Here is a 22,545-nt window from a genome sequence, read left to right on the forward strand (position 1 = left end):
AATCACGTTTAAATTGTTCCTTTCTAGTAGGTAAGGAAGTTGTTAGTCTTAAGTAGAAATTTTCAGGTTTCATTTTGTTGCCTGTTTTCATTATTAAAATTGGTTCTTGCATTTTAATTTCTTTTCGACATGTAACCTTAGGTGGGATGGTTCATATATGTCCAAAAATATTTAGTTTTTATTTCAACTACATGGTGGCTTATGCATATTTGAATGCAAATTAATATTGTTATAGTATGTAATTGATGATATTACTTTGGTCCCTCAAGATATTGATTCTTCAATTTTAGCTCTTTCACAAACATTCAAAATAGGGGGATGGTTTAACATAATACATTCAACATATCAAGTGCTACCATCAGCTGTTTCATATTCAAAACTGTAAAATTGTAAGTAACAGAGAGTTTGGAGGGAGTGAAAAGGAGAGAAGGAGAGGCTTTGAGAGAAGAGTGTAGACTGTTCCGGATGAGGAGGCTCACGATCCCCATTAGAGTTTTATTAACTTAAGTGATTAGAGATAAAATAACATCTTTACCCCATATACACATAAACCCTAATATCTCCACAAATTCAATGAGAATTGAACCATACACTAGTACAACATGTTGACTCTTCTAGTGTCCTCACTGATACATGTATACTATGGAAAAATGATCAAAGTGCCCATTATATGATATTTAACTCTTTCCTCGAGTTGGAGTACATATATCTAGAAGACCTAACTTATTACAAAAAATTTTGAATTCATGATTGACCCAACACTTTAATGAAGACATCACCAATCTAATCACCTAATTGAACAAAGGGAACAATAATTTTTTTTTGCATCACCGCATCTCAAACAATGTAACTATCCACTTCTTTTTGGCTTGTTCATGAAATACTAGGTTACTCGAAATAAAGTTAACAACTTGATTGTCATAATACATCATCCTAGGTGCATCAATCTTCAGGTTCAATTTGTAAATAAATGATATCATCCACTTTAACTCACTTACTGTATGAATCATAGCGAGTTACCACATTCTGCTTCTTATTTTTCCAGTTCACCAAGTTTCCCCCAACAAATATACAATACCTGACCATGGACTTTTTTTCAAGCTTGGACCAAAGTAGTCAGCATCTAAAAAAACTTCTACTTTAGATGATTGTGAGGTTTAAAAAATAAATATTTTTGAGGTAATCCTTTTAAGTATCTGAGGATTCTTAGCTTCTAAGTCAGCCAAAACCACCTTGACCCCATTCCCCCGATTCCAAATCCTATCCGAGTCGGCCGAGTCGTTAGATTTGCCCCTATTTATAAAATGACCTCTCGCTAGTAACCACAGAAGGCGGAGGTGTCCCTGCGGGCTGTTATCTATCTCTATTCTCGGCATCTAGGGTTTCTATTGTTTTGCTTCCTCGCTTGTAACTTTTATACTTCTAGGGTTTGTCCTCGACGTTTAGCCGTTTTACATTTTCACTTTTTTTCCTTTGACCTGACTGAGCTTCCGAAGTCTCTAGCTGCAACCTAGAGATGCCACCTCGATCGGCGAAGAAAGGGGCTGCTGCCGCTGGCCAGAAAAGGAACGCGGCAGGAGCTGCCAAATCGGCCCAGAAACCTAAGAATCAGCCGGTCGTTCAAGAAGAGCCGGTGAAAGTTGAAGAAGTTGCGGCTCCGGTGATTGAGGTGAAAGAAACGGTGAAGGTAGAGCGGGTCGTTGAGGAGAAATTGTTGCAGAGGCCTTCTGAAACGGGAGGCGAACGGAAAACTGAGACCAATGGTTCTGTTACTGTTAAAGGTTGGTTTAATGCTTAATTCTTTGAAACTTGTCTGATTTGAAGTGGTTTGTGAAGTTTTTTTCGTGTTATCTGTAGAAAATTGTTGGCAATTTTGCTGTGAGATTTTTTCATTTGTAGGAAAATCGTTGTACGATGAATATTTGAAATGCCCTCGAAACTTAGCCTTAGGCGCTTGTGGTATCTTTTTCGCAGATTTGCATCCCTTTATCTTTTGTAGCCAAAGAAAATGATAATGGAATTAGGATGGCGGTATAAGTGCACTTCGCTCTTTATTTCGAGAGCCTCGCCATTGTTTTACGGTGGTCAAATTCTCTAGTGTAGAACTTAGTTCCTTGCTATCGTTCATTCTGAAGCTATTACTATTCTGTTGTATACTTAAGTTGCATGTTTCCGTTCATCTAATTTAGGAGTGTGCTTAAATTGTGCTTCGTCTATTCTCGTTATTGCCGTCCGCTTATATTTACTAGGTATTTAATGAAAATCAACAATAGAGCATATTTATTACCACGACTGTGGGTAGGATAGGCGACAGATTCTCATCTTTAATTTTATGGATATTTTTGTTACCGGTAACTGGATTTGGAGTTGGTTATGATTCTATTGGAGACTTTCTTCTTGACAAGTAGTGCAAAAAGCATTTACCCTTTTGTCCTGGCAGAGGAGGAGATGAAGGGTGCATTTGTGGAAGACGATAAATGTGAAAAGCTTGATCTTGAGGATGAGCCTGAGTATGAACCTGAAGAAGATATAGTAGTAGAGTATGACGAAAAGGATGTTGAGCATGAAGTTGTTGAAGAGGAGGTGGATGAGGTGGAAGAAGATGCTGAGGAGGGCGATATCATTGAGGAGGAAGAAGAAGCTGATTTTGCTGATGAAGAGATGGAAGAAGATGGTGGTGAGGAGGAAGTTGAAGAAGAGGAGGTTGAACATGGAGAAGAGGAACATGATGATATTATTGAGCAAGAGGACCATCATGAAGTTTTCAAGGAGAGGAGAAAGAGGAAAGAATTTGAAGTATTTGTTGGAGGATTGGACAAAGATGTAACAGATGAAGACCTTGAGAAAGTATTTAGTGTAGTAGGTGAGATTGTTGAAGTAAGACTCATGATGAATCCACAGACTAAGAAGAATAAAGGCTTTGCTTTTTTACGTTTTGCTACAGTAGAACAAGCAAAGCGGGCTGTCTCGGAGCTTAAGAATCCCGTGGTACTTTTTGGAACTTCCTTTTTTCTGCTATTCCTTTTAAACGATTGAAAATATATATGTTTTTATTCAATTTGAAATTTGGATGCTAGATCAATGGGAAACAGTGCGGTGTTTCCCCAAGTCAGGACAGTGACACCCTCTTCCTTGGAAATATATGCAAAACATGGACAAAAGAAGCTGTAAGTAAATTGGATTATCATCTTATCTGTTGGTTTATTTAAGGTTGGATATCTGGGCCCTTATCTCCTGACTATGTGAAGTAAACATTCTCTCAGTTGAAAGAGAAGTTGAAACATTATGGAATTGAACAGTTTGAGGATTTGACATTGGTTGAAGACAGCAACAAAGAGGGAATGAATCGTGGTTTTGCCTTCCTGGAGTTCTCCAATCGTTTAGATGCTATGGAGGCTTTCAAGCGCTTGCAGAGGAGGGATGTTTTGTTTGGTGTTGATAGGAATGCAAAGGTTTCTTTTGCAGACTCTTTTATTGAGCCTGATGATGAAATCATGGCACAGGTATTCTGACTGAGTTCAGTTCAAAAAGTGGTTACAGCAGAACTACTTTCAGTTGTTTAGATCTTTTATGATTCTATAATCTGTTTTATATGTCAATTGACATCCATGACATGAATTGTATGATTTGTCTTCTTTTTTATGACAGTCAAGGCCATATATAATATAATTTTTATTTTTTATTTTTCAACAGGTTAAGACGGTGTTTATAGATGGTCTGCCTGCATCATGGGATGAAGATCGGGTGAGAGAGTGTATTAAGAAATATGGCGAAATTGAAAAGATTGAGCTTGCTCGTAACATGCCATCTGCAAAGAGAAAAGATTTTGGGTTTATAACTTTTGATACTCATGATGCTGCAGTGAAGTGTGCTGAATCCATTAACAATGCGGATCTTGGTGAAGGAGATAATAAGGTTTAATGCCAATTCCTAATATTTTTGTTTTTGTTTTTATTTTTATTTTGTTACAAATGCAATTGTGAGTTGTGTTATCTTTTTTATTTTTTTAAAAAGAAAACTTGTATATTTTCATTTCCTGTATGCACATTATCCATTACTATAGTTCTCTGTACTGCAGGTGAAAGTTAGGTGTAGATTATCTAGGCCACATCAGAGAGGTAGAGGGAAGCATTTTGGTAGAGGAGATCGTAGGGCTACACGGGGAGTTTTTCGAGGTGGTAGGGTATCATGGAATCATGGTCCACCTCGTAGAGTGCTCCCCAGGGTTCCTAGAGGAGTAATTGCCAGGGGGCCTCCACCCCCTGGACGAGGGGTCAAGAGAACTGTTGGACCAAGGGATAGACGTCCATATATGGCACCTGCTGAGAGAGTGAGACCCTTGCCACCACCTGTAAGATCCTATGACAGAAGATCCGCTGGTATTTTCTCTTCTCCTCTTACTTTTTTTGTCTTGATTTTAGCTCTATGCATTTAGTCTTCTTATTTATTATCTTATTCAGATCAGTTTTGATATGAGGATTTCTTATTTTTTGTTTGAGCAGTTGCACCATATCCCAGGAACAGTTCAAAGAGAGACTATGGTAGACGTGATGAACTACCTCCTCCTAGAAGTAGCAGAGCTGTTGCAGACTATGGTTCCAGGGTTGCTGCTGACAGACGTTCATCATACAGAGATGAATATCCTTCGCGTGGCTCTGCCTACTCCGATGTTGCTCCACGTACTGTATCTCGTGCTGCTGCTAGGAGACCGTATGCTGATGAAGGTTATGGAAGAAGACTTGAAAGAGCTCCAAGTTACAGGGAAGGTCGTGGTCGTGATTATGATTCTGTGTCGGGATCCAAGCGCCCTTACTCAGTATTGGTTTGTGTTATAATCCTGGTATTTCTTTTGGTATGGATATGGCTAAGCCCTGTATTCTTAATCATGTCAAAATACTTTTTTTTCTTGAAAAGGATGAGGACCCACGATATGCTGATCCTCGCCAGTCAAGAGCACGCATAGATTATGAAGTTGGTGGCGCTCAGTATGGAGATACTTATGGTGACAGGTCAGTTTGACCTAGCTTTAAAAAAATGTGGTTATATAAATGTTTGCTTTAACTATGATGTCATTTTGCATTGGATATTGTGTTAGCAGGGTTGGAAGATCTCATCTTGGAGGCTACAGCAGTGGCAGGAGTTCAATGAGTGGTCAGGAGTCGCTCTATGGAAGTCGTCATGGCACGGGCTATGGAGGTAATACATAGTTTATTGCACCTGAACATGTAGGGGTCTTTTTGAAATCTCTGTTTTGTTTTCTGAACTTGCTACCCTCGTCCTTTGATCATCTCTTCTTTAGGTTCTCTAAGCAGCAGTGATGTTGGTGGAATGTACTCCTCAAGTTATGGAAGTGATTACCTGTCACGTGAACCTGATGTATGGCTTCCAGGCTTTAGAGACTCAGGTCCATTTTTTTTTCATTTATTACATATGATGCTAATTTGCAGGACTTCTGCAGGTCGGAGGTGGTTCATACTCATCTGTCTATTCTGGTCGTAGTTTAGGTGGTGGGTACTTGGGCAGTGGCAGCTCTGGATCATACTATTGAGGTGTGAGAGTTATATTTCAGTTCTTTTTTTTTCTTGATTCTATTGCTCGAGGAATTATGCTTTGTCTTGTCTTGGTTTTTGGATATTTTTGGGTGTTTGTTTTTATGAATGTAAGTGCTTTGGATTTAGCTGACAGTCAGAAGACAAGCATATACGGAGTTATCGGTTACATACAGATTTATCTTTATGGCACAGATTCGTCATCAAAGGAGAGGCTGCTGTAGGTTGTGGACTGTTGAAGCCTTTGAAATTTTTTTGTCTATGGGCCTGGAAGCAGAGCATATAGAGCCTGTTATTCCTAATGAAGTAGTGGAGTTGAGTTCGCTTGATCAAATTTTACAAAGATTAAGGGCCTGATGGTTTTTTCCAGAGAAGGGACGTTATGTCTCGGTTTTAAGCTGTAAAAAGACATTGAGTTACTGGTTCACAGCCAGATAACAGGAAATATCTGTGGCAATGGTATATGGCATGCACAATTGTCACAGAAGTGTACCAGCTGGATAAAGTAGTTCTATATTTCTTTTAAGCTTCACAATTGTCACATAAGTTTGGAGCTTCAGATGCTTCAGATTACTTCTACAGGCTCTTTGGATATTTTGTATGGCTGATCTGTATTGGTTTAAGTTTTATTATCAAATGCGACAAGGAAACTTGCTGGGCATTCATTTATTTAAAGTTGTTTGAGTTTTGGATACATTGTGTGGGTGAATTCTTCTGGTTAAGTATCATACTGCTACCAAGGGTGGGATATCCATCCCACATGAAAAGGAAGTTTTTATGGGAACAAAATTCCTGGCTGGAAATCGATGTTTTCAAAGTGATATTGGTAAAGGAAGAAGGTTTCTGTTATTATGTCTCTTGTTACGAGAACATGAGATACATTTTACCCTCAGGATAAGATACTGAGTGGTGCCATTTGATTCACACTTTTGCATGCTAATTATGGATGTGGTTGAAGATCCTGACTCTGCAACTTAGAAGTGCTTTTTGCCTCTGGGTGATTATTGATGATAGCTTATTGGCTGGAGTTTTCATTGGCAAATCCTGTTGAGATGCATTAAGCCTGTTAAGGGGGAGACAGCTTAATGGATACTAACAAAAATGTGTGTAGAATAATTTTGTCTTTACTTGAGCAAGTGAACAGGGCATCATTTTCTTTTGATGAAGGATATAAAGTGTGGAGCATATGAGATGTTGCGACTAGGAAGTCCATTCTGCACTTTCTAGTTTGCATGTTCTTAAGATTATCATATTTTTAGTTATCATTTTCTTTTGATGAAGGATTTAAAGTGTGGAACATACGAGATGTTGCGACTAGGAAGTCCATTCTGCACTTTCTAGTTTGCATGTTCTTAAGCTTATCATATTTTTAGTTACCCACTAGCTTAATTTGTTCTTGTCTTGTCTCAAGTACATCAAGATAGTGCATGTTTGGTTATCTGATTTATGGCTCTAGGGTAGGCCATTTTAGGAATATTTTAGTATTATCGGTAGTATTTCCTTTGTTTTTCTGTATCTGAGTATTGCTTGGGGTTCTTGGAAATGGGGACTTCACAACGTACTGGTTTCACAAATCCTGGGGCCTATAGGTTTACTCTTTCCCTTGGGAGTCAAGAATTCATGTTGGCTTTTATTTTCATGGACCATGCCTTTTCTTATGTCCTGAAAATGTCATATGACCAATAGCATTTGGAGGTTGACTTTGTGTGGCTGCTGAACATTGGATTTCTTAAACCCCTGAGTGGAATTATTTTTTGAGGTACTGCTGCGTTATTCTTATGCCAATCCTGTGTCATAAGTTTTGGTTTAGCTCATGAGACTAGTGGTTCTCTAGAATTTAGGATTGGCTTGCTATAATTTGATTGGTGATGAAGCTACATTTTTCAAATGGTTGTTGAAGCCTTTTTTAATAGAGATGAACAAGCCTAAGGAACAGGCTAATACTGAAGAAAAAAGAAAATGACAGGAACATCAAAGGTAACAAACAACTCACTGGTGGATAACTAAGCCTTGAAGTGAAGTGAAGTTCCTTTTCTCGCAAGGTTGTTTGCTATAGAAACGACAATGAAAGGGTTTTTTTTTTTCGTAATGTGGCTGATTGAATTTTTGTTTTTGTTTTTGGTAAGACCAAAGTGAACTGAAGGATGGGTGTGGGATGTCCTTCAAAAAGAAAAAGACAATTGGAATGAGAACAAAGCAGTGTTAGTAATAGAAAAATTGGCCCATTGTGAAATTTCCTTCAGATCTACAGAAGAATTAATGTGATGCCCTTTGAAACCATCATTTCTGAACTCTACTGAAAGAAAGGAATATCTGCTCCTCTGCTTCACTGATACAGGTCTAAAAGGTGCTACATAAAGGGAAGGGAACTTTTGATGGATATATCTGACTTATTAGATATTTCTGTTTTTTCTTGTCACTGTCAAGATACTAATTGCAGGGAGGTGCCGGTGTTTCCGCGAATCCATATTTATGCAGTTAGAGGGTCTGTAGAGTAGAATTTTCAATGAATATAGAAGTTTCTGATATAATTCGAAGTGTATGACACTATAAGATTTTCATCATGACCGTTAGAGCTTCTGATGTAATTTGAGGGAGACTAGAGTTGAACTGGAAATTCTTAATTTAGGTAGTGAAATCCTGGTCCCCTTGTCAGTCCTAAGTCTGAAACTGCTTTGCATATGTGATTGTTTCACTCTTCCAGTCTGGTGTTAAACTGTGCACAAGATTGTTTTATATTTGTAATGGAATGCTTTTTTCTAGCAACAGAGCAAGAACTTTTGATAACCTAGCGACTGAGGTAGTACCTGGTGTGTAATATTCTGTTTTGTTTTAGTTTTATTTGTCAATGATTGATGATTTTTACTAGGCTAATATTTTCATTTTGTCTGCATGAGTGGAAGGGGGGTAAGAAATTGTATTATACTCTTTTGGAGACTATTGTTACTTGATTTCAAACAGTGAATTGAAGAAAATCTTTCTCCCTCATGGTGAAAGAAGAGAAAAGGCCCCACTCCCTTTTTGTTCTTTCTTCAATGGGCCTTGCTAAGGAAGATGGGAGGTCTTGCTTCCCTTAATTCCTTTTCAATTTTTGGGAGTGGATTTTCTTCATAAAATCATGGAATATGGAAAGATAATCAAAGAAAGAGGAATAAGAGAGCAAATTTTAATCATCAAAATTTATAAATATAATTAATTTTTTTTATTTTTCATTTTTCGCATGTGTCAAAACCAGAGAAATTTTATTTTTCTTCGACTTTTTCTTCATTTTCTATGGGCCTCCAAGCCGATAAGAAAATTCTTTTCTTATATTTAGAACATAAAATTCGTCATTAATTCTTTGTGATCGTTAATAACATTGTATTATTGGCAATATAGGTTTCAGTTTCCAGGAAACTTTTGCTGGAAAGTATGGCCTATTTATGGTGCAGATGTAAATAGATTTTTTTCATGTGTACTTTGGCACGTGTCATAGTAGAGGCATGTGGGGTCCTCGTGCGTGACTGCGACGCTCCCCACCACCACCTATTCTTTGTGCCAATTTTTTCCTTCACTCTCCGTTGCGCACGTTAAGAAACTCTCTGCAAATAATTCGCGTTAGCATCGCCCCCATTTCGAGCTGATTTCCTCTTCATTTTCTCCGCGGCTGCGTCTTGCGGAGGCACACCAGACGGCAAACCCTAATCTGATTGGAATGGAGCCAACTTATTCCGATCGATCGTTCTCTGACCGCTTATGACGAGAGAAAGATCGATCGGAATAAGTTTCTGCGATTGTTCTTTATACTGCAGATTCTTTCCTAGTTTTCCTTTTCCATTGGAAGGTAATTTACGTGGTTCTTTATATTCTTTTTAGATCACACCAGTCTTGAGAGGGTGTTTCTGTATACAAGGACCCATGGATGAGGCAGAGCAGGAACTTCAGGGAAATAAGGTAAGGGTTATTTGAAGGAGACCAGATTTATGGTCCGGTCTATCTGTATATGCGGGTATGGGTATTATTCATTTTTTGGATATGCTAATAGGTTTTATATGAAAAATCTCATGATTAGAATTTTCATCTATCGCTGAATGCACTTCACTTCCAGTCTTGTTGACTGCTTGAAATTCTTTTTAGCCCTTTCCCTATGTTTTTAGTGAAAGGCTTCTTCTTATTTCTTTCACTTTCTTTATGAAACCGAACAGCCATTTAAAAAAAATAGTAGGAAAACGGGATTTGAGTATGGAAAATCTAGTTTGCATAAAGAAATTTTTACAAATCATTTCTTTTGGCTTTGGAATTTTGAGCTATTGAGATGTCTATGTATTAGATTTTTCCTTTATATGTCATCCGTAAGGAGCTCATAGCCTCATAAATGCAAATGACTATCACCATAGGAAATGTTATATATGTATAGCCCTTTTTACATCTAATGCATGGTGTCTTTGGAAATGGAAAACACAAAAACGGATAAGGAAAAAAGGAGATGGGCTTCTTGTAGAAAAGAGAGAGAAGTGTTTGATAGAGTGGAGGCAAAAATGTGGGTAAAATCAGGATAAAATTTTCTTTTCAGAAAAGTTCTTTTTTAGAAATTTAAAATGTAAAATGTAAGGCATTTTAGCTAAACTTGTTTCTTGGCTTTGTTAAACTGTTTAAACATAACAATTGTCTATGATGACTGGACAAAGGGGTTGTCTAGAGAAATTCTGGAATTGATCTTAATTTACAAATTTTATGATGGTTTTAGGGGCTGCTCCCCCTAAAATTTGAGATGTATTTGCCTGATACACATTACATATCAACTGTATGGTTTTAAATCATGAGAAAAGTTATTTGATGCAGTTGAAACATGGTCGAGTCAACTCAGATTTTGAGGACCCTGATAATGAAGATGGAGTCAGACAATGCCAATAAAAATGGTAATTAAGAGTCTATCATTAAACTTATAAATAGTTTCGATAAAATTAATGCACTATAAAATATTAACAAAACTTCTACATTATAAATAATATTAAAATATATATTTATCGACCATACATATTCGGTAATTAATACAGTCACTTTGTTTGATATAAGATTTACAGTAAGTTTATACAAATTTAGATTATAGAATAATTTAAATTTGTATCAAATAACAAAATATTCTTTTATAATAATCTTGGCTGCATCAGCTTTTAGCCAGCCTCTTCAAATGACTTTTTAGCCTTATTCACCTTCTCCTCCAAATGAGTTGTTGCTTCTTTAATCTTGCTTAGTTTGGTTTTGGTAACTAGGTTTTTTATGATTATTTCTGTCTTTCTTCGTTGAGTGGGGAAGTGTAATGGAGTCTTTTTTGATATAATGTAAGAGGCAACTGTTTTTGGGATGATTTCCTGATGAATATCTGACTGAACTGATTATTTTATGCTCTGTTTGTTTAGTTTCTACATTGTTCTTTAGACTGGAGAGTCTGTCCTCATTTTCCTTTTCCATTGGAAAGTAAGTTATGTGGTTCTTTATATTCTTTTTAGATCAAACCAGTTTTGAGGGGGTGTTTCCATATACAAGGATCCATGGATGAGGCAAACGAGGAACTTCGGTGAACTAAGGTAAGGGTTTTTTGAAAGAGGCCAGATTCATGGTCTGCTCTTTTTGTATCTTAGTCATTTTTTGGGTATGCTAATAGGTTTCATGCCAAAAATTTCATGATTAGAATTTTCAACTGTTGCTCAATGCACTTCACTTCTAATCTTGGTGACTGCTGGAAATTCTGTTTAGCCCTTTTTCAGATTTTTTCAAGACTAACTCCTTCAGTCTATAAATCTCATCTAGGGGGTCAAAAGAAACTGACTCCTAGTAAATATACAGATTGGTGTGAAAGGTTTTTATTTTGTAGGATTAGGATGGTTTTATTTTTAGTCACGGATCTGGGTTTTGTTGGTTTTTTGACCTTCCATAACATCTTACTCTTTTATGGCCTTGGTGGGAGCTATGCTGTCATCTCTGGAGATTGCATAATGATCACTTTGCGTACACTTTATATCTGTCTCATCCAGAGCCAGGAATTTTTTGTTTTATCTAAATGTGGAGTGCGATGATTGTCACCGTTTCTTGTAGGTCTTAGTTGTTTTTTCCCTGGAGCGGGAGAAAGGTAGATAAAGAGTGTGTGAGGATGGCTTTAATCCTGGTAGGCGTGTCTTGGAAGTAAAATAGGGAATGATCCACCTTTCAGAGTCCTAGTTCCTCTTAGGATAAAATTTTCCCTTGATCAACTTTTACTGGTCATAGTTATTCTTCTTTTCCTCCTCAATTTGTAATTTTAAAGGCTTGCGGCTGTTTTCTGTATTTTTCTTCTCTTTTATTTCTCTGTGTTTTTAATGAGAGGCTTCTTCTTATTTCTTTCATTTTCTTTATGAAACCCATCAGCCATTTAAAAAAAAATAGTAGCTCCTGTTAGGTGGAAAACAAGATTTGAGTTTGGAAAATCTAGTTAGCATAAGAAATCTTTTACAAATCATTCTTTATGACTTGAAAATTTTGTGGTATTGAGATGCCTATGTATTGGATTTTGCCTTTTATATGTAATCTGTAAAGAGCTCATAGCCCCATAAATGCAAATGAGCAAGTCATGTGAAGAACTGATATAGGTTTTGAGGCACTAGCAAGCAAGATCAACTGTGTAGTTCATCAATCCGTTGGAAAAATTCTCTTCCCTTGAGTTGGCACAACCTACTAAAGCAGTAGACCAGATGCCCTCCATTTCCAAGAAGTCATGGAGAACAAGAATGTCAAGTCAGACTTCTGACCTTGGCCAACTATTGAGAAACTCGGCCATCCCAGGGTATGGCTACATATGGCAGTATGAACCATCTTCTATTGCAAAGTTAAGAATTTTGGTTTGTTATATGATCCATATTACTTTGAATGTTCTCGAGTTCTTTCGGAGCTTATATGGCTTGCAGTATGAACCATCTTCTTGTTACAGTTAAGAATTTTGGTTTCTTGTAGGATCCATGTTACTTTGAATGTTCCCGACTTTGATAGCTTATATGGCTTGCTGGGGTGGTTGTGAAATGCAGAGAAGTGGTGGAAGTTGCCTTGAGTTCTTCCATGGAACTTTAAGCATAATTATCCTAGAGTTGTTCTTGGGTTTTCTTCTGGTGGACCTAAATAAGAATCCTTTTGGATGGTTGATCATGTAGGATACTTTTCTCTTATCTTATTTCAAATAGTCTAAGGGAAACTAAATCGATCAGTGTATCAACATAAAAACTCAAAAATAAAAATTTGGTGCATAATCAACAATGTCTGTAATTCTTTTTAGTTTGAAACTATTTTTTGACTGCTCTTTCATAAAATTGTTATGAGATATCACAGTAGGGAATGTTATATATGTAGCCCTTTACATCTCTTATGCATAGTGACTTTGGAAATGGAATAGATTCATCTTTTGCCATTTTGTCTTATTCTTTCTTACATCTTTTGTTGTGCTGAGGCGGAAGTGGTGAAGAGAAGAAGTTGCTAGTGTCCAATCCAATGGTCTTTGCAACTCTTGAGGAACAGAAGCCATGTCATGTCGGACACAGGGAAGGTGCCAAGCTTCCGTTTGAAGCATCTAGGGCAAGTCGATCAAAGACGTGGGCAAAAAAGGCAGATTGTACTCTAGTTGATGGAGAAAAAGATCATAATGAAGCAGAAGAGTAATAGTAAATTGCTTTTAGGGATAGTTCTCAAGTAGACAGATTTTATTGTAGAACAAACTTAGACACCTTGTTTCTAGAGACTTTCTGGGCCACTAAAAGATCTTTCTTCCCAGTAGATTTTGGTCCTGCCAAGGATATCTTAGTCATTTTTTATTTCGTCCTCATTTTCCTTTTCCATTGGAAGGTAATTTATGTGGTTCTTTATATTCTTTTTAGATCAAACCAGTCTTGAGAGGGTGTTCTCGTATAAACAAGGAACTACAGTGAAATTAGTTTTAATGGTTGTTTGAAAGCGACCAGATTCATGGTCTGCTCTTTTTGTATCATAGCCATTTTTTGGATATGCTATTAAGTTTCATGCGAAAAATCTCTTGATTAGAATTTTCATCTTTTGCTGAATGCACTTCACTTCCAATTCTTTTTTGCCCTTCTTTTTTCAGGACTTAACACCTGCAGTCTATATGTCTCATGTAGAGGGTAAATATACAGTTGTGTGAAAGGCTTGCATTTTTTAAGGATTTGGATGGTTTTATTTTGAGTTATGTGTCTGGGTTTTGTTGCTTCTTTGAGCATCCATCACATCTTACTCTTTTTATGGCCATGGGGGGAAGCTATGGTCTCATCTCTGCAGATTGCATCATTATCACTTTTGCGTACAACTTTATATTTGTATCATGCAGAACCTGGCGGCTGTCGGCATCCTCGCTACAACACATGGCCTTACATGCCCGGCAACAATCCGTAAGAAGAATTGAACTTAAAAATCAGTACCCCATTTTTCTGCGGGAACCCAGAGCTCTAAATTCTTTATTCCATTACGGCACTCCAACTCTCTCTATCTTGAGTACGATTCTCATTTTCTTCCCTAAGAGTCGGGGAAGATAACGTACTGGAAAGGGAATCCCCTTCTTTCCCCTCGGTGGATTGGTCGCCTGAGGAAGGGGGAAGCTTCGCCTATCTTCTCTTGCTTGGGTGGGGGCAGACGACGCCGGCGGGCTTGTTTTCTCTCTTAGCATCTCTAGACGATTGAGAAATTAGTCTGCAGGGTCCCTCTTTAAATAATTAAAGACAAGAAGTTGGCTATTCGCTGGCATCAATCAAATTTTTATTAGAATAACATGCAAGGATACCGGTTGAGAATTATTGCTCACAAAATTAAGAACTCAACGGATCCGATCAGATCATCAGAGGGGAATCAAAGAGGAGGGACTGGAACCGTACAAAAACAAAAATAGTACCTGAAGTCGTCGGTTTGTTGTGATGAGTTTCTTCGTATGCACCTGCCCAAACCCCCAAGTTTCAACCGTGCAGCGCATTCGCTTGTTGCTCTGCAGTCAACGCTTCTGATCCCAACCCAACTGCAAAGATCGAGAGGTCGAAGAAACCGGAGTTCAGATTCACACGACTGTCATAGTCTCATAGCTAATGGCTCGAAACCGGAACGAGCCCGATACTGGGCGCTGCGCTTACCTCTCTCTCCTCTCCATCGGCGTTCTTTCGTGCTCTTTGGTGTATCTAGCTGTATCGTTTTCCTTTCGGCCGGTCTCCTTACCCTCCTCCCTTTCCACTACGTTATCTTCCCGGTCTCTGGGGGAAGAAAAGGGGATCCGTACTCAAGATAGAGAGTTGGAGTGCTGTAATGGGAGAGAGAATTTAGAACTCTGGGGTGCTGCAGTCAAATGGGGTACGGATTTTAAGTTTAATTCTTCATCGGAGTGTTGTCGGGCTTGTAAGACCATGTGTGGTGGCGGGGATGGTCCTTGCTTGTGCGATTCTTGGGTATTTTGTGGCGACAAGGAGAAATGTGGGCCCAAGTTCGGTGAGGTAAGTTGATTTTCGTTTTCTTTAATGCTAATTATTTGGAGTTAATAATCTGAGGTTTGAGAATGTGAACTGACAACAGTTTCCACCGTTTACAAAATATTGGAAGTAAATTTCCAGTTTATATACATAGCCAAAGATATGGATTGCAGTGGCTGTCCAAGAGAAGTATTATCTATTTATATATTGGTCGGATTACATTTATTCATTAAATTTTACAATACTTCTTGGAACTTGGTTGACAACCCTTTTCTTGGGAGTGATTTGGTTCACAATCCTTACCATCACGACAAGGACAGTCATTTAAGAAAATGGTTTCTGGAAGAGACTATGAAAGAATATTGTTCTCCTGTCTTAGTGTACACTTTGGATTTTCAATCTTTTTTTAATGGCCTATATGATGAGCGCATGTTAAACTTTTTATGTATAGTGTATATATGGCGAGTAGTGATGTTAGGACTTGTTTTTCTTACTCTTTATCTCCCCTTTCTGTTTCCTTTTGTTGCCTTAGTGCTGGCTAAAGAAGCAGAAGGACCCACTGAACCCTGAAATGCAAGATTCTGGTGAGAAAGTTATTTGGACCTCTGGGCTTATCTTTGGAAAAGGAGAGGTATGTGGGCAAGTGGTATCTTGTTCTTTCATCTGCAAACTTGTGGAGTTTATACATCAAAAAAATGTTTGGTGCACGAGTTTTCCTGCTGAGAGTCTTCCATTCTGTTGTTATTTCTTTCATACAGGGTATCATTGCATTGGAGACAAAGTATGGAAACCTTCATGTTAAAGTAAGTGAATTGATTTCTCTCACTTTAAGCTTTTCCAGTTGGTTCACAACTTGGGTGTATAAGTGCTGGACACTCAATCCTTGTATGACTGCATGGTGGGTCTTTTCTGCTGTTCTAATCCATCCTTTATTGCTACAGCTATTTCCTGACTGTGCTCCACACTCTGTGGCCTATATCTTTGAACTGTTGGACAGCCGCCACTGTGCTGGCTGCCAATTCTATCGTGCAGAAGGCCGGGGAAGCTCTTGGGATTCAGAAGGCAACCATATTGCTGATGTAAATCATAATTTCTTTCTTTGTTGTGTTCTCCTATTGTTTGATTACAAAAGTTCCAAATGTTTTCCTTTTAATCTGGGATTGGTTCTGGTTCTCATACCATTGGGTCCATTTGAGTGCCTTTGCTGGCGATAAAAGATGTACTTAGCTTATTTGCCCCTGACGAAGACTGTTGCTACCCATTGCATGGATAGACAAATGGAAGGATAAATAAAAATGAACTGGTTCACACACTTGTATTGGCAGCAAGATTTGTCCGATCCAGTACATTTGGACAATGGCTGAGCCTCTCTGGGACTCTTTGTTCCTTGTTGGTAGAGTCCTAGTAGCAAACTATGCTGTTGTTCCGCAAGAGGGGATGCTAGACTGCAGTATTAGTAAGACATCACGTTCTTCTCATCTTACAACACTAGTAATAGAAATTTCATGTGAACATTGCAGGCTCCTTTTGGCCCTCCGTTTGCATTGATTCAAGGAACTCTAGAGACTCAAGGAACCCCATTCAAAGAGATACCCAAGGAAGCATGTCCTTCTGTAGGAAGAGGATCTGTTGCTTGGATTGGTTCAGGACCTGAATTCTTTATAAGCCTTGCTAATCATGACGAATGGAAAAAAGCTTATACTGTCTTTGGCTCTGTGCTCCCTGAAGACATGGAAATTGCCGAGAACATTTCACAACTCCCTACCACAGCAGACACTTGGAGTAACATCCAGGTTGCAATCTTAGAAAAACCTGTCAGCTTGTTGCTGAGAAGAATCACGAAAGTCAAGGTGAATGAACTCTTAGACCCTAAGGAACTTGACTAGAGCATGTTTTTACTCTTGCATTTTTTGGAATCTTTTGAGGTCTTATTCTGTATGGTTTTTGATGCTTTTGATTTTTCATGGACATTTTAGGATCTGAAATAAGATGCGGGTGCCTAGTTGGACTGCTGTGCTTCTGTATGTTTCAACCCTGTGCCTTCATCTTGTGGGTCTTCCACTTACTGGAACGAAGATTTTACTCATAAAAAGTTTGTAATGGAGTAGATGAGATGTCTCCAAATGGAACGTGTAGACTTAGTTGAAATCAGATTGTTCATTGTTCTTTTAAAGCCAATTATCATGACAAGTTGAGTGGAATCACAAGATTTTGCTGCAATTTTATGTGATATGGAAAGGTTTAAACACGATTGGATCTCGAGAAAGTTTGAAACTCTCGAACTGATTCATGAACATTAAGTTTTGAATAACGCCTCTGGGCATCATTAAGAACACAGGCAAGTTACTATATATAATTTGTTTGCTACTCAATAATCGTGCAAAGACATTTCAGAAACCAGTTTGCCGATTTTCAAATCACTGACTAATTGTATTTGTTATCTATTTTATCTATTGACCATGCAAAAGGATTTCAGAAGAATCCATTCTAATGTTATTGTATAGGAGCTAAATGTAGAAGGAAAGAAATCAAGTTTTGTCAAAGCAGGTGGGATGAAACTTAAGGTTAAAATTAGTTAGACTAAGGTTTTCCTTTTTGTAGTGATTAATTGATGAAAAACTCAAGTAGAAAGATAAAAAAAGAATATTTTTTTTTGGCAGTGGTGAGGGTTTGGTCTTGGAGGTGGATGCCCGTAGGACCTAAAAAATTCACCAAAGTGTCTGGATTTTGTGAATCATTTGTGTTCTTTTACAAGTTGTTTTAGTTAGTGTATGGAAGGTGTTGGCAGTGAAACTTGGCAACATATTGACCTAGAAATTGAAATGGCTTCCTTATATAGCCGGCTCACCTACTCCCTTACAAGTAAAGTTCCTGTTTCACCTCCCAAGGTGATTGATGTCAGGGTTCCTCTCTTGCCCTCACATGAGAAGGATACAAAAGGCCATAATTAAAGCTGTGGATGCTTGCTTGAAGGAGTTGAGTAAGACGAATAAGGTCAACGTGGAGGACCTCACCGTTGAGAATGGTCTTTTTAAGTCATTTGATGAGATTGTTTATCAGCAGCTGGACCCAATCTTTCATACCATCGGTAAGAGGACCAAGCAACTGGTTGCAGATTTGAGGATTCTACGGAAGTTGCAGGATTATCAGTTAAGTGTGGGAATGATTACACTTAGATTCTTTTCTTTTAAGTGACCATAGCTCTATTTTTCTATCATCTTTGTGGTTGAGGAGAACTATGCCAGTTCTTTATTTTACCAACGGAATTTTTTTTATGTTATGTGTTAGCAAGGAATTTGTATATGTATTAGATATGATGTGGTGACATATTTGAAGTGTCTTGACACTTAAGAGCATCAGACGGGGTTAGGTCTGTCTGGACTTTTGCTGATTTGAGTAATAAGATTTTTGAATTTGCAAAGAAGAGGGTTTACCAGCCTGTGCCCTTGGATGTATGAAAGTTGACTGTGGAGCTTAAGAATTTGGCAAACAAGGGGAGTGTGAAGGATGAGAAGAAAAAGGAAAAGGAAGGTAGTCCTCTCGTAGCAATGCTCGATATTTTTCAACTAAAGCCAGCAGAAATCTTACTTGCATTTTATGCACTGAAATAAGGATCAGAGAACTAGTCAAAAAAATTAATAACAAGCGACTTTGGTTAGAAAAAGAGGTGCTAATCCAGGTATACTGTCTGATATTTCTTTTGTGTAGGCACTAGAATTTTTGGGTCTGATGGGAAGGTTAGTGCTCGGATCAGTATGAGTTCTGGGTGAGTCTGGATGAAATTTTGGAGGAAGCACCACAATAGAAGGTCTTGCATGCGAGTAAGAGAGTTCCACTGCTTTTCTTTATGAAATAATTTATCAAAGTTATGTTCTCTTCCCATTTTCTTAAAACATGAAGTTATCTTCTTTTAAAAACCCAATTTAAAAAACGAAATCGAGTTTGCTGTTGCCTCTATCAAATGCAATCTCAAGTTGTGCTCTGGAATCCTTTGTGCAATCAGAACGAAATCTGCTAATTTCAAAAAATTCTATGTTGGTAAAAATGAAGAATTGTAATATCTTGCATTATGGCTAATTTTGCCACTTATGCTGATGTTTCTGAATCTTTTGTATATTAGCTACTGAACTCTGTTTATCTTTTAATTGAATCATTAGTATCTGTTGCCCAAAAAAGCCAAATTGGACAAGATTTATTGTTGATAAGACTCTAGTATAATGAGGTAACCTTGTTGAGTTGGATTTTGTCAATTCTGTTTCCAAATTACATGTTCTCACATGAAGTGATTATGCAGCTTGTCATAATTTTGTCCATCATAATCTACTGTATCCTTTATTGCATTGAATACAGTTTCCTCATCAGAAAGTGCTGGAAGAAGTAAATGAGGAAAAGCAAAAAAACAGATTTTGGCAGGGGAAGATGAATTGATTGTTGAGGATGGTGATAATAGCGGGATGCTTGTGGCTTGCAAAGATGAACATGCATTCCTTGTGAAGGGGCCTGAAAAGGTGCATTGCAAGTGTATAGTTTGTTTGTCATTTTCATTTCTTTGGATGTTAAATCATTGTTTTTTATTTTGTTTGATCTGCTAATTGTAGTGTGAAGAATGGTCAATGTCCCAATCTAAAATGAGTTGATATATTAAGTTTTTAAGTTGGGTAATAGGCTTCGTGAGTTGTCTTGACATTTTGGGATAGAAGCTGACCCAACTTAATGTGGTATTGGAATTAGGTTCAAGCCCAAACCCATTTGTCTGTTTGCTCTGTCCCATCCCTGTGTCACACTCAAGCCCATTTGTCTATCTGTATCAGGTCTGGATGTAAGAATGGGTGTTGGTTTGGGTAAAAGTTCCACTTCTGAAATGATTCAAGAATACCATTGAGTTTACATGTTGGGCTATAGCTCCCCCTAAACAGGTTAGTTGTGTTGGGATGGAATTGGGCCCAACTTAATGTTGTTTATTTTTTGTTTTATGTACAGGCCAAGTGGGCAGAATGGGCGTACTTGCTGGGAAAGGGTGAGTTAGAAGCCCTCAAAACTCACATTAAGAAGAAGAGCCAGGAGCCTAGAGGTATTGGTATACTGAATGGGGCTATCCCTGTTGGGCCTTGAGAGAACACAGAGACTGCTATAATATCCAAGCTTGAATCATGATGCTGTTATGGAAGCGGCATCTGAGATAAGCAATCTAGTGGAGAAAAATCATATTGAGAGTAATTCTGAATCTAATACTAGCAAGCAAGGACAAGGATGGGGCAGAGGGAGAGCTAATGGTTGGAGCCAAAAGGGGAAATTGAGATTACCAAAAGTAAAAACATGATAGAACCCTCTGATAATGATAAGTTTGCAAATCTCAGACCAGAAGATGAAGCCCAAATCTGTGAAAACAATGCAAAAGATATTACTCTTGAAATTTTACAGTCTAAACGAATCCCACCAGTTCAATTTATACCACGGATGGTGACCATCACATACTTGATGTGAAACCTTCCCCAATTGTTGTCTACCATCCAGACATGTCTTTTCTGCGGATGATGTTTATAAAGCTAAAAATCCTTCAAAGAAATTAGAAGTTTATTTTCTTTCTTGAAGATTCTACGGCAGTACAGAAGTTTGAAGCTAGTATACGCAGGAAAATGGAGCATTTGAATCATTGATCCGGCAGAAGTCATTAATGATGATCCCCATTGATGAGGTTTCATTTCTAGTTTCTTGCTTCTAGCTTCATATGAACATTGTTTGTTTGTTGAAGTCAATAGATTTCTCGTCAGAGATACGTAATGCTTTAACCATTATGTGTTCCAGAGATATGTGAATCATGCATTTCTCTATTAAGTTGACCTTTTCAGTCACGTAAGATAATATTTTTAGAAATAATATCTTCTCGAAAACAATGAAAAGCCTTCTTCTCATCCATACACATTGATCTAGCATGTAAGTTTTTATTTCCATCTTTCATTTGGTTATATGGGGATTCATGGGCTTAACAACAATGCATTGCATGCTAGCAATCTGTTTCTATTATCTCTGAATATCTGCTTCAAGTAGTGGCTTTATATTTGTACCAGGATCACCGCCATATTGGATTGACTGCCCCCAACAAAACACAATCACTGATTTCACAGAATCCAGTAACTAGATTTTGGAGAACAAAATGCAGGTAGATAGATAATTAGCTCTCTCCGTCTCTCTCTATCTTTCTCTCCCTTTGGATTTGCTAACTTAGTGCCTTCCCCTCTTTAACTGATTTTGCCAATAGCTAAGATGGCTGCTGGTACGCTCAGAGCTTTTTAAACCTTTCTGGAATTCTTCTAATCGAGTTCTCACAGGGCAAGAGTTTTTTCCCTTCAGGTAGAATAAATTGAAATGTGTTTCAGTGTTTTGCAATAAATTCAAATGTAACTTTATTAGAGTTTCATGTGATTAGAGCTTTATAATTAGCTTCATTTTATCAAATGCTTTGCTTTTCTGATGCTGTGATTTTTTAATGTTGTTAATTCGCTTGGGAAGAAAACCAATTCACAATTTAAAAGATGCTGAAATTCAATTCAAATAGCATTTACAACATTAGCTGCCCTGAAATTTATGAAATTGATGAATGTTTTTAACAAAAAGAAACCTGAATTCTGTTTGTTTACAGAGCTGAAAACTACAACACAACGGCAGTAGAGTTTCTGAGACGTCTACCAGTTGTCACTGATTCAAACTACAGAGCTATAGTGGTTGGTTGCAAATTGCAATAGCTTAGCTGAACTTGCTCTTCTACCTGTTGACAAGTTTGCGGGACTGATGGGTGGTCACAAAGCAGCACTTTGGGATTTTCTTGATGCCAAGTGCCCTATCATGTTGTAAGTCTAACACATTAGTTATTGATATATGAGCCGAGGTTAGCTATATTACAGCCCGGGATCCTAAATAAGATAAAGATCCATATCACTTTTACAACTCCTGCATACAGCCTGTATCTAGGTGTGGCATCGAACCGAGCCGGTTTGCGAGCAACTCAAGCTTGGCTCGGTTTGATTCGGTTTATTTAGATTTCAAACCGAGATCAAGATCCAGATCGGGCTGGTTTAAGTTAACGAGCCGAACTTAAATGAACCATGGTTCGGTTCAGAAGTTCGTGAGCCGGCTCGTTAACTTAATGAGGGTTCGGGTGACTCCATGTGCAACACGATCACACAGACCTGTCAAGTTTTTACCCGATTATTAAGCCGAACGGGTGTCTGTGCTCGATTATTAAATAGGTAAATAAATAGGTATATAAAATATTTGAAATGTTATATACTTAAATTATAGTATAAAATCTTATCAAATATAAAAAAACGTATAATATGAGTTAAAATACAACCAAATTATTTTTAAGTAAATATTTGAATAAGCTATTCTCTTTTAAATTATAAAGAAAGACCCTCTACTTACGAATGTAATCTTAAAACTTACAAAAATTACTCCTCATTTTATCAAATTATTAAGTAACAGTATAACAAGATACAAAATAACATTTACTCATATTTATTTGACTTAATAATTTA

General features: G+C 37.7%; 2 protein-coding genes and 1 long non-coding RNA gene across 10 annotated transcripts; all 3 read left to right on the plus strand.

Annotated features, from left to right (window-relative positions):
- The first annotated feature begins 1,345 nt into the window (after nt 1-1,345).
- On the plus strand, nt 1,346-13,536 carry LOC137933920 (uncharacterized). Of its 7 annotated transcripts, XM_068778037.1 has the most exons (15): nt 1,346-1,781; nt 2,441-2,988; nt 3,078-3,167; nt 3,264-3,503; nt 3,694-3,915; nt 4,064-4,379; nt 4,503-4,822; nt 4,915-5,009; nt 5,099-5,196; nt 5,300-5,376; nt 5,459-5,549; nt 9,405-9,482; nt 10,371-10,447; nt 11,039-11,116; nt 13,003-13,536. In XM_068778037.1, exons 1-11 carry the CDS (start codon nt 1,517-1,519, stop codon nt 5,546-5,548), a joined length of 2,361 nt encoding a protein of 786 aa, XP_068634138.1. In that variant the 5' UTR covers nt 1,346-1,516; the 3' UTR covers nt 5,549; nt 9,405-9,482; nt 10,371-10,447; nt 11,039-11,116; nt 13,003-13,536. The 7 variants fall into 7 exon arrangements, with proteins under 7 accessions (XP_068634138.1, XP_068634136.1, XP_068634140.1 ...); XM_068778035.1 differs by lacking the exon at nt 10,371-10,447; XM_068778039.1 differs by lacking the exon at nt 10,371-10,447 and having other exon boundaries at nt 13,010-13,536.
- A 445-nt stretch (nt 13,537-13,981) lies between these two features.
- LOC137935130 (uncharacterized) lies at nt 13,982-17,230 on the plus strand. Its single transcript, XM_068779793.1, has 6 exons — nt 13,982-15,034; nt 15,543-15,641; nt 15,769-15,813; nt 15,952-16,089; nt 16,531-16,860; nt 16,987-17,230. The coding sequence occupies exons 1-6, from the start codon at nt 14,636-14,638 to the stop codon at nt 16,996-16,998; spliced, it is 1,023 nt and encodes a 340-aa protein (XP_068635894.1). The 5' UTR covers nt 13,982-14,635; the 3' UTR covers nt 16,999-17,230.
- Nucleotides 17,231-18,205: 975 nt separating this feature from the next.
- Nucleotides 18,206-21,906, plus strand: LOC137935131 (uncharacterized). Of its 2 annotated transcripts, XR_011109229.1 has the most exons (6): nt 18,206-18,831; nt 19,361-19,518; nt 19,991-20,081; nt 21,079-21,170; nt 21,270-21,361; nt 21,651-21,906. It is a non-coding gene; the product is annotated as an uncharacterized lncRNA (long non-coding RNA). The 2 variants fall into 2 exon arrangements; XR_011109228.1 differs by lacking the exon at nt 18,206-18,831 and having other exon boundaries at nt 19,216-19,518.
- Nucleotides 21,907-22,545: the final 639 nt, after the last annotated feature.

The sequence above is a fragment of the Aristolochia californica genome, unplaced genomic scaffold (genome assembly GCF_029961685.1).
Source record: "Aristolochia californica isolate CCGP_79_NKW_82.1479 unplaced genomic scaffold, dmAriCali1.0.hap1 SCAF_6, whole genome shotgun sequence".
NCBI lineage: Eukaryota > Viridiplantae > Streptophyta > Magnoliopsida > Piperales > Aristolochiaceae > Aristolochia > Aristolochia californica.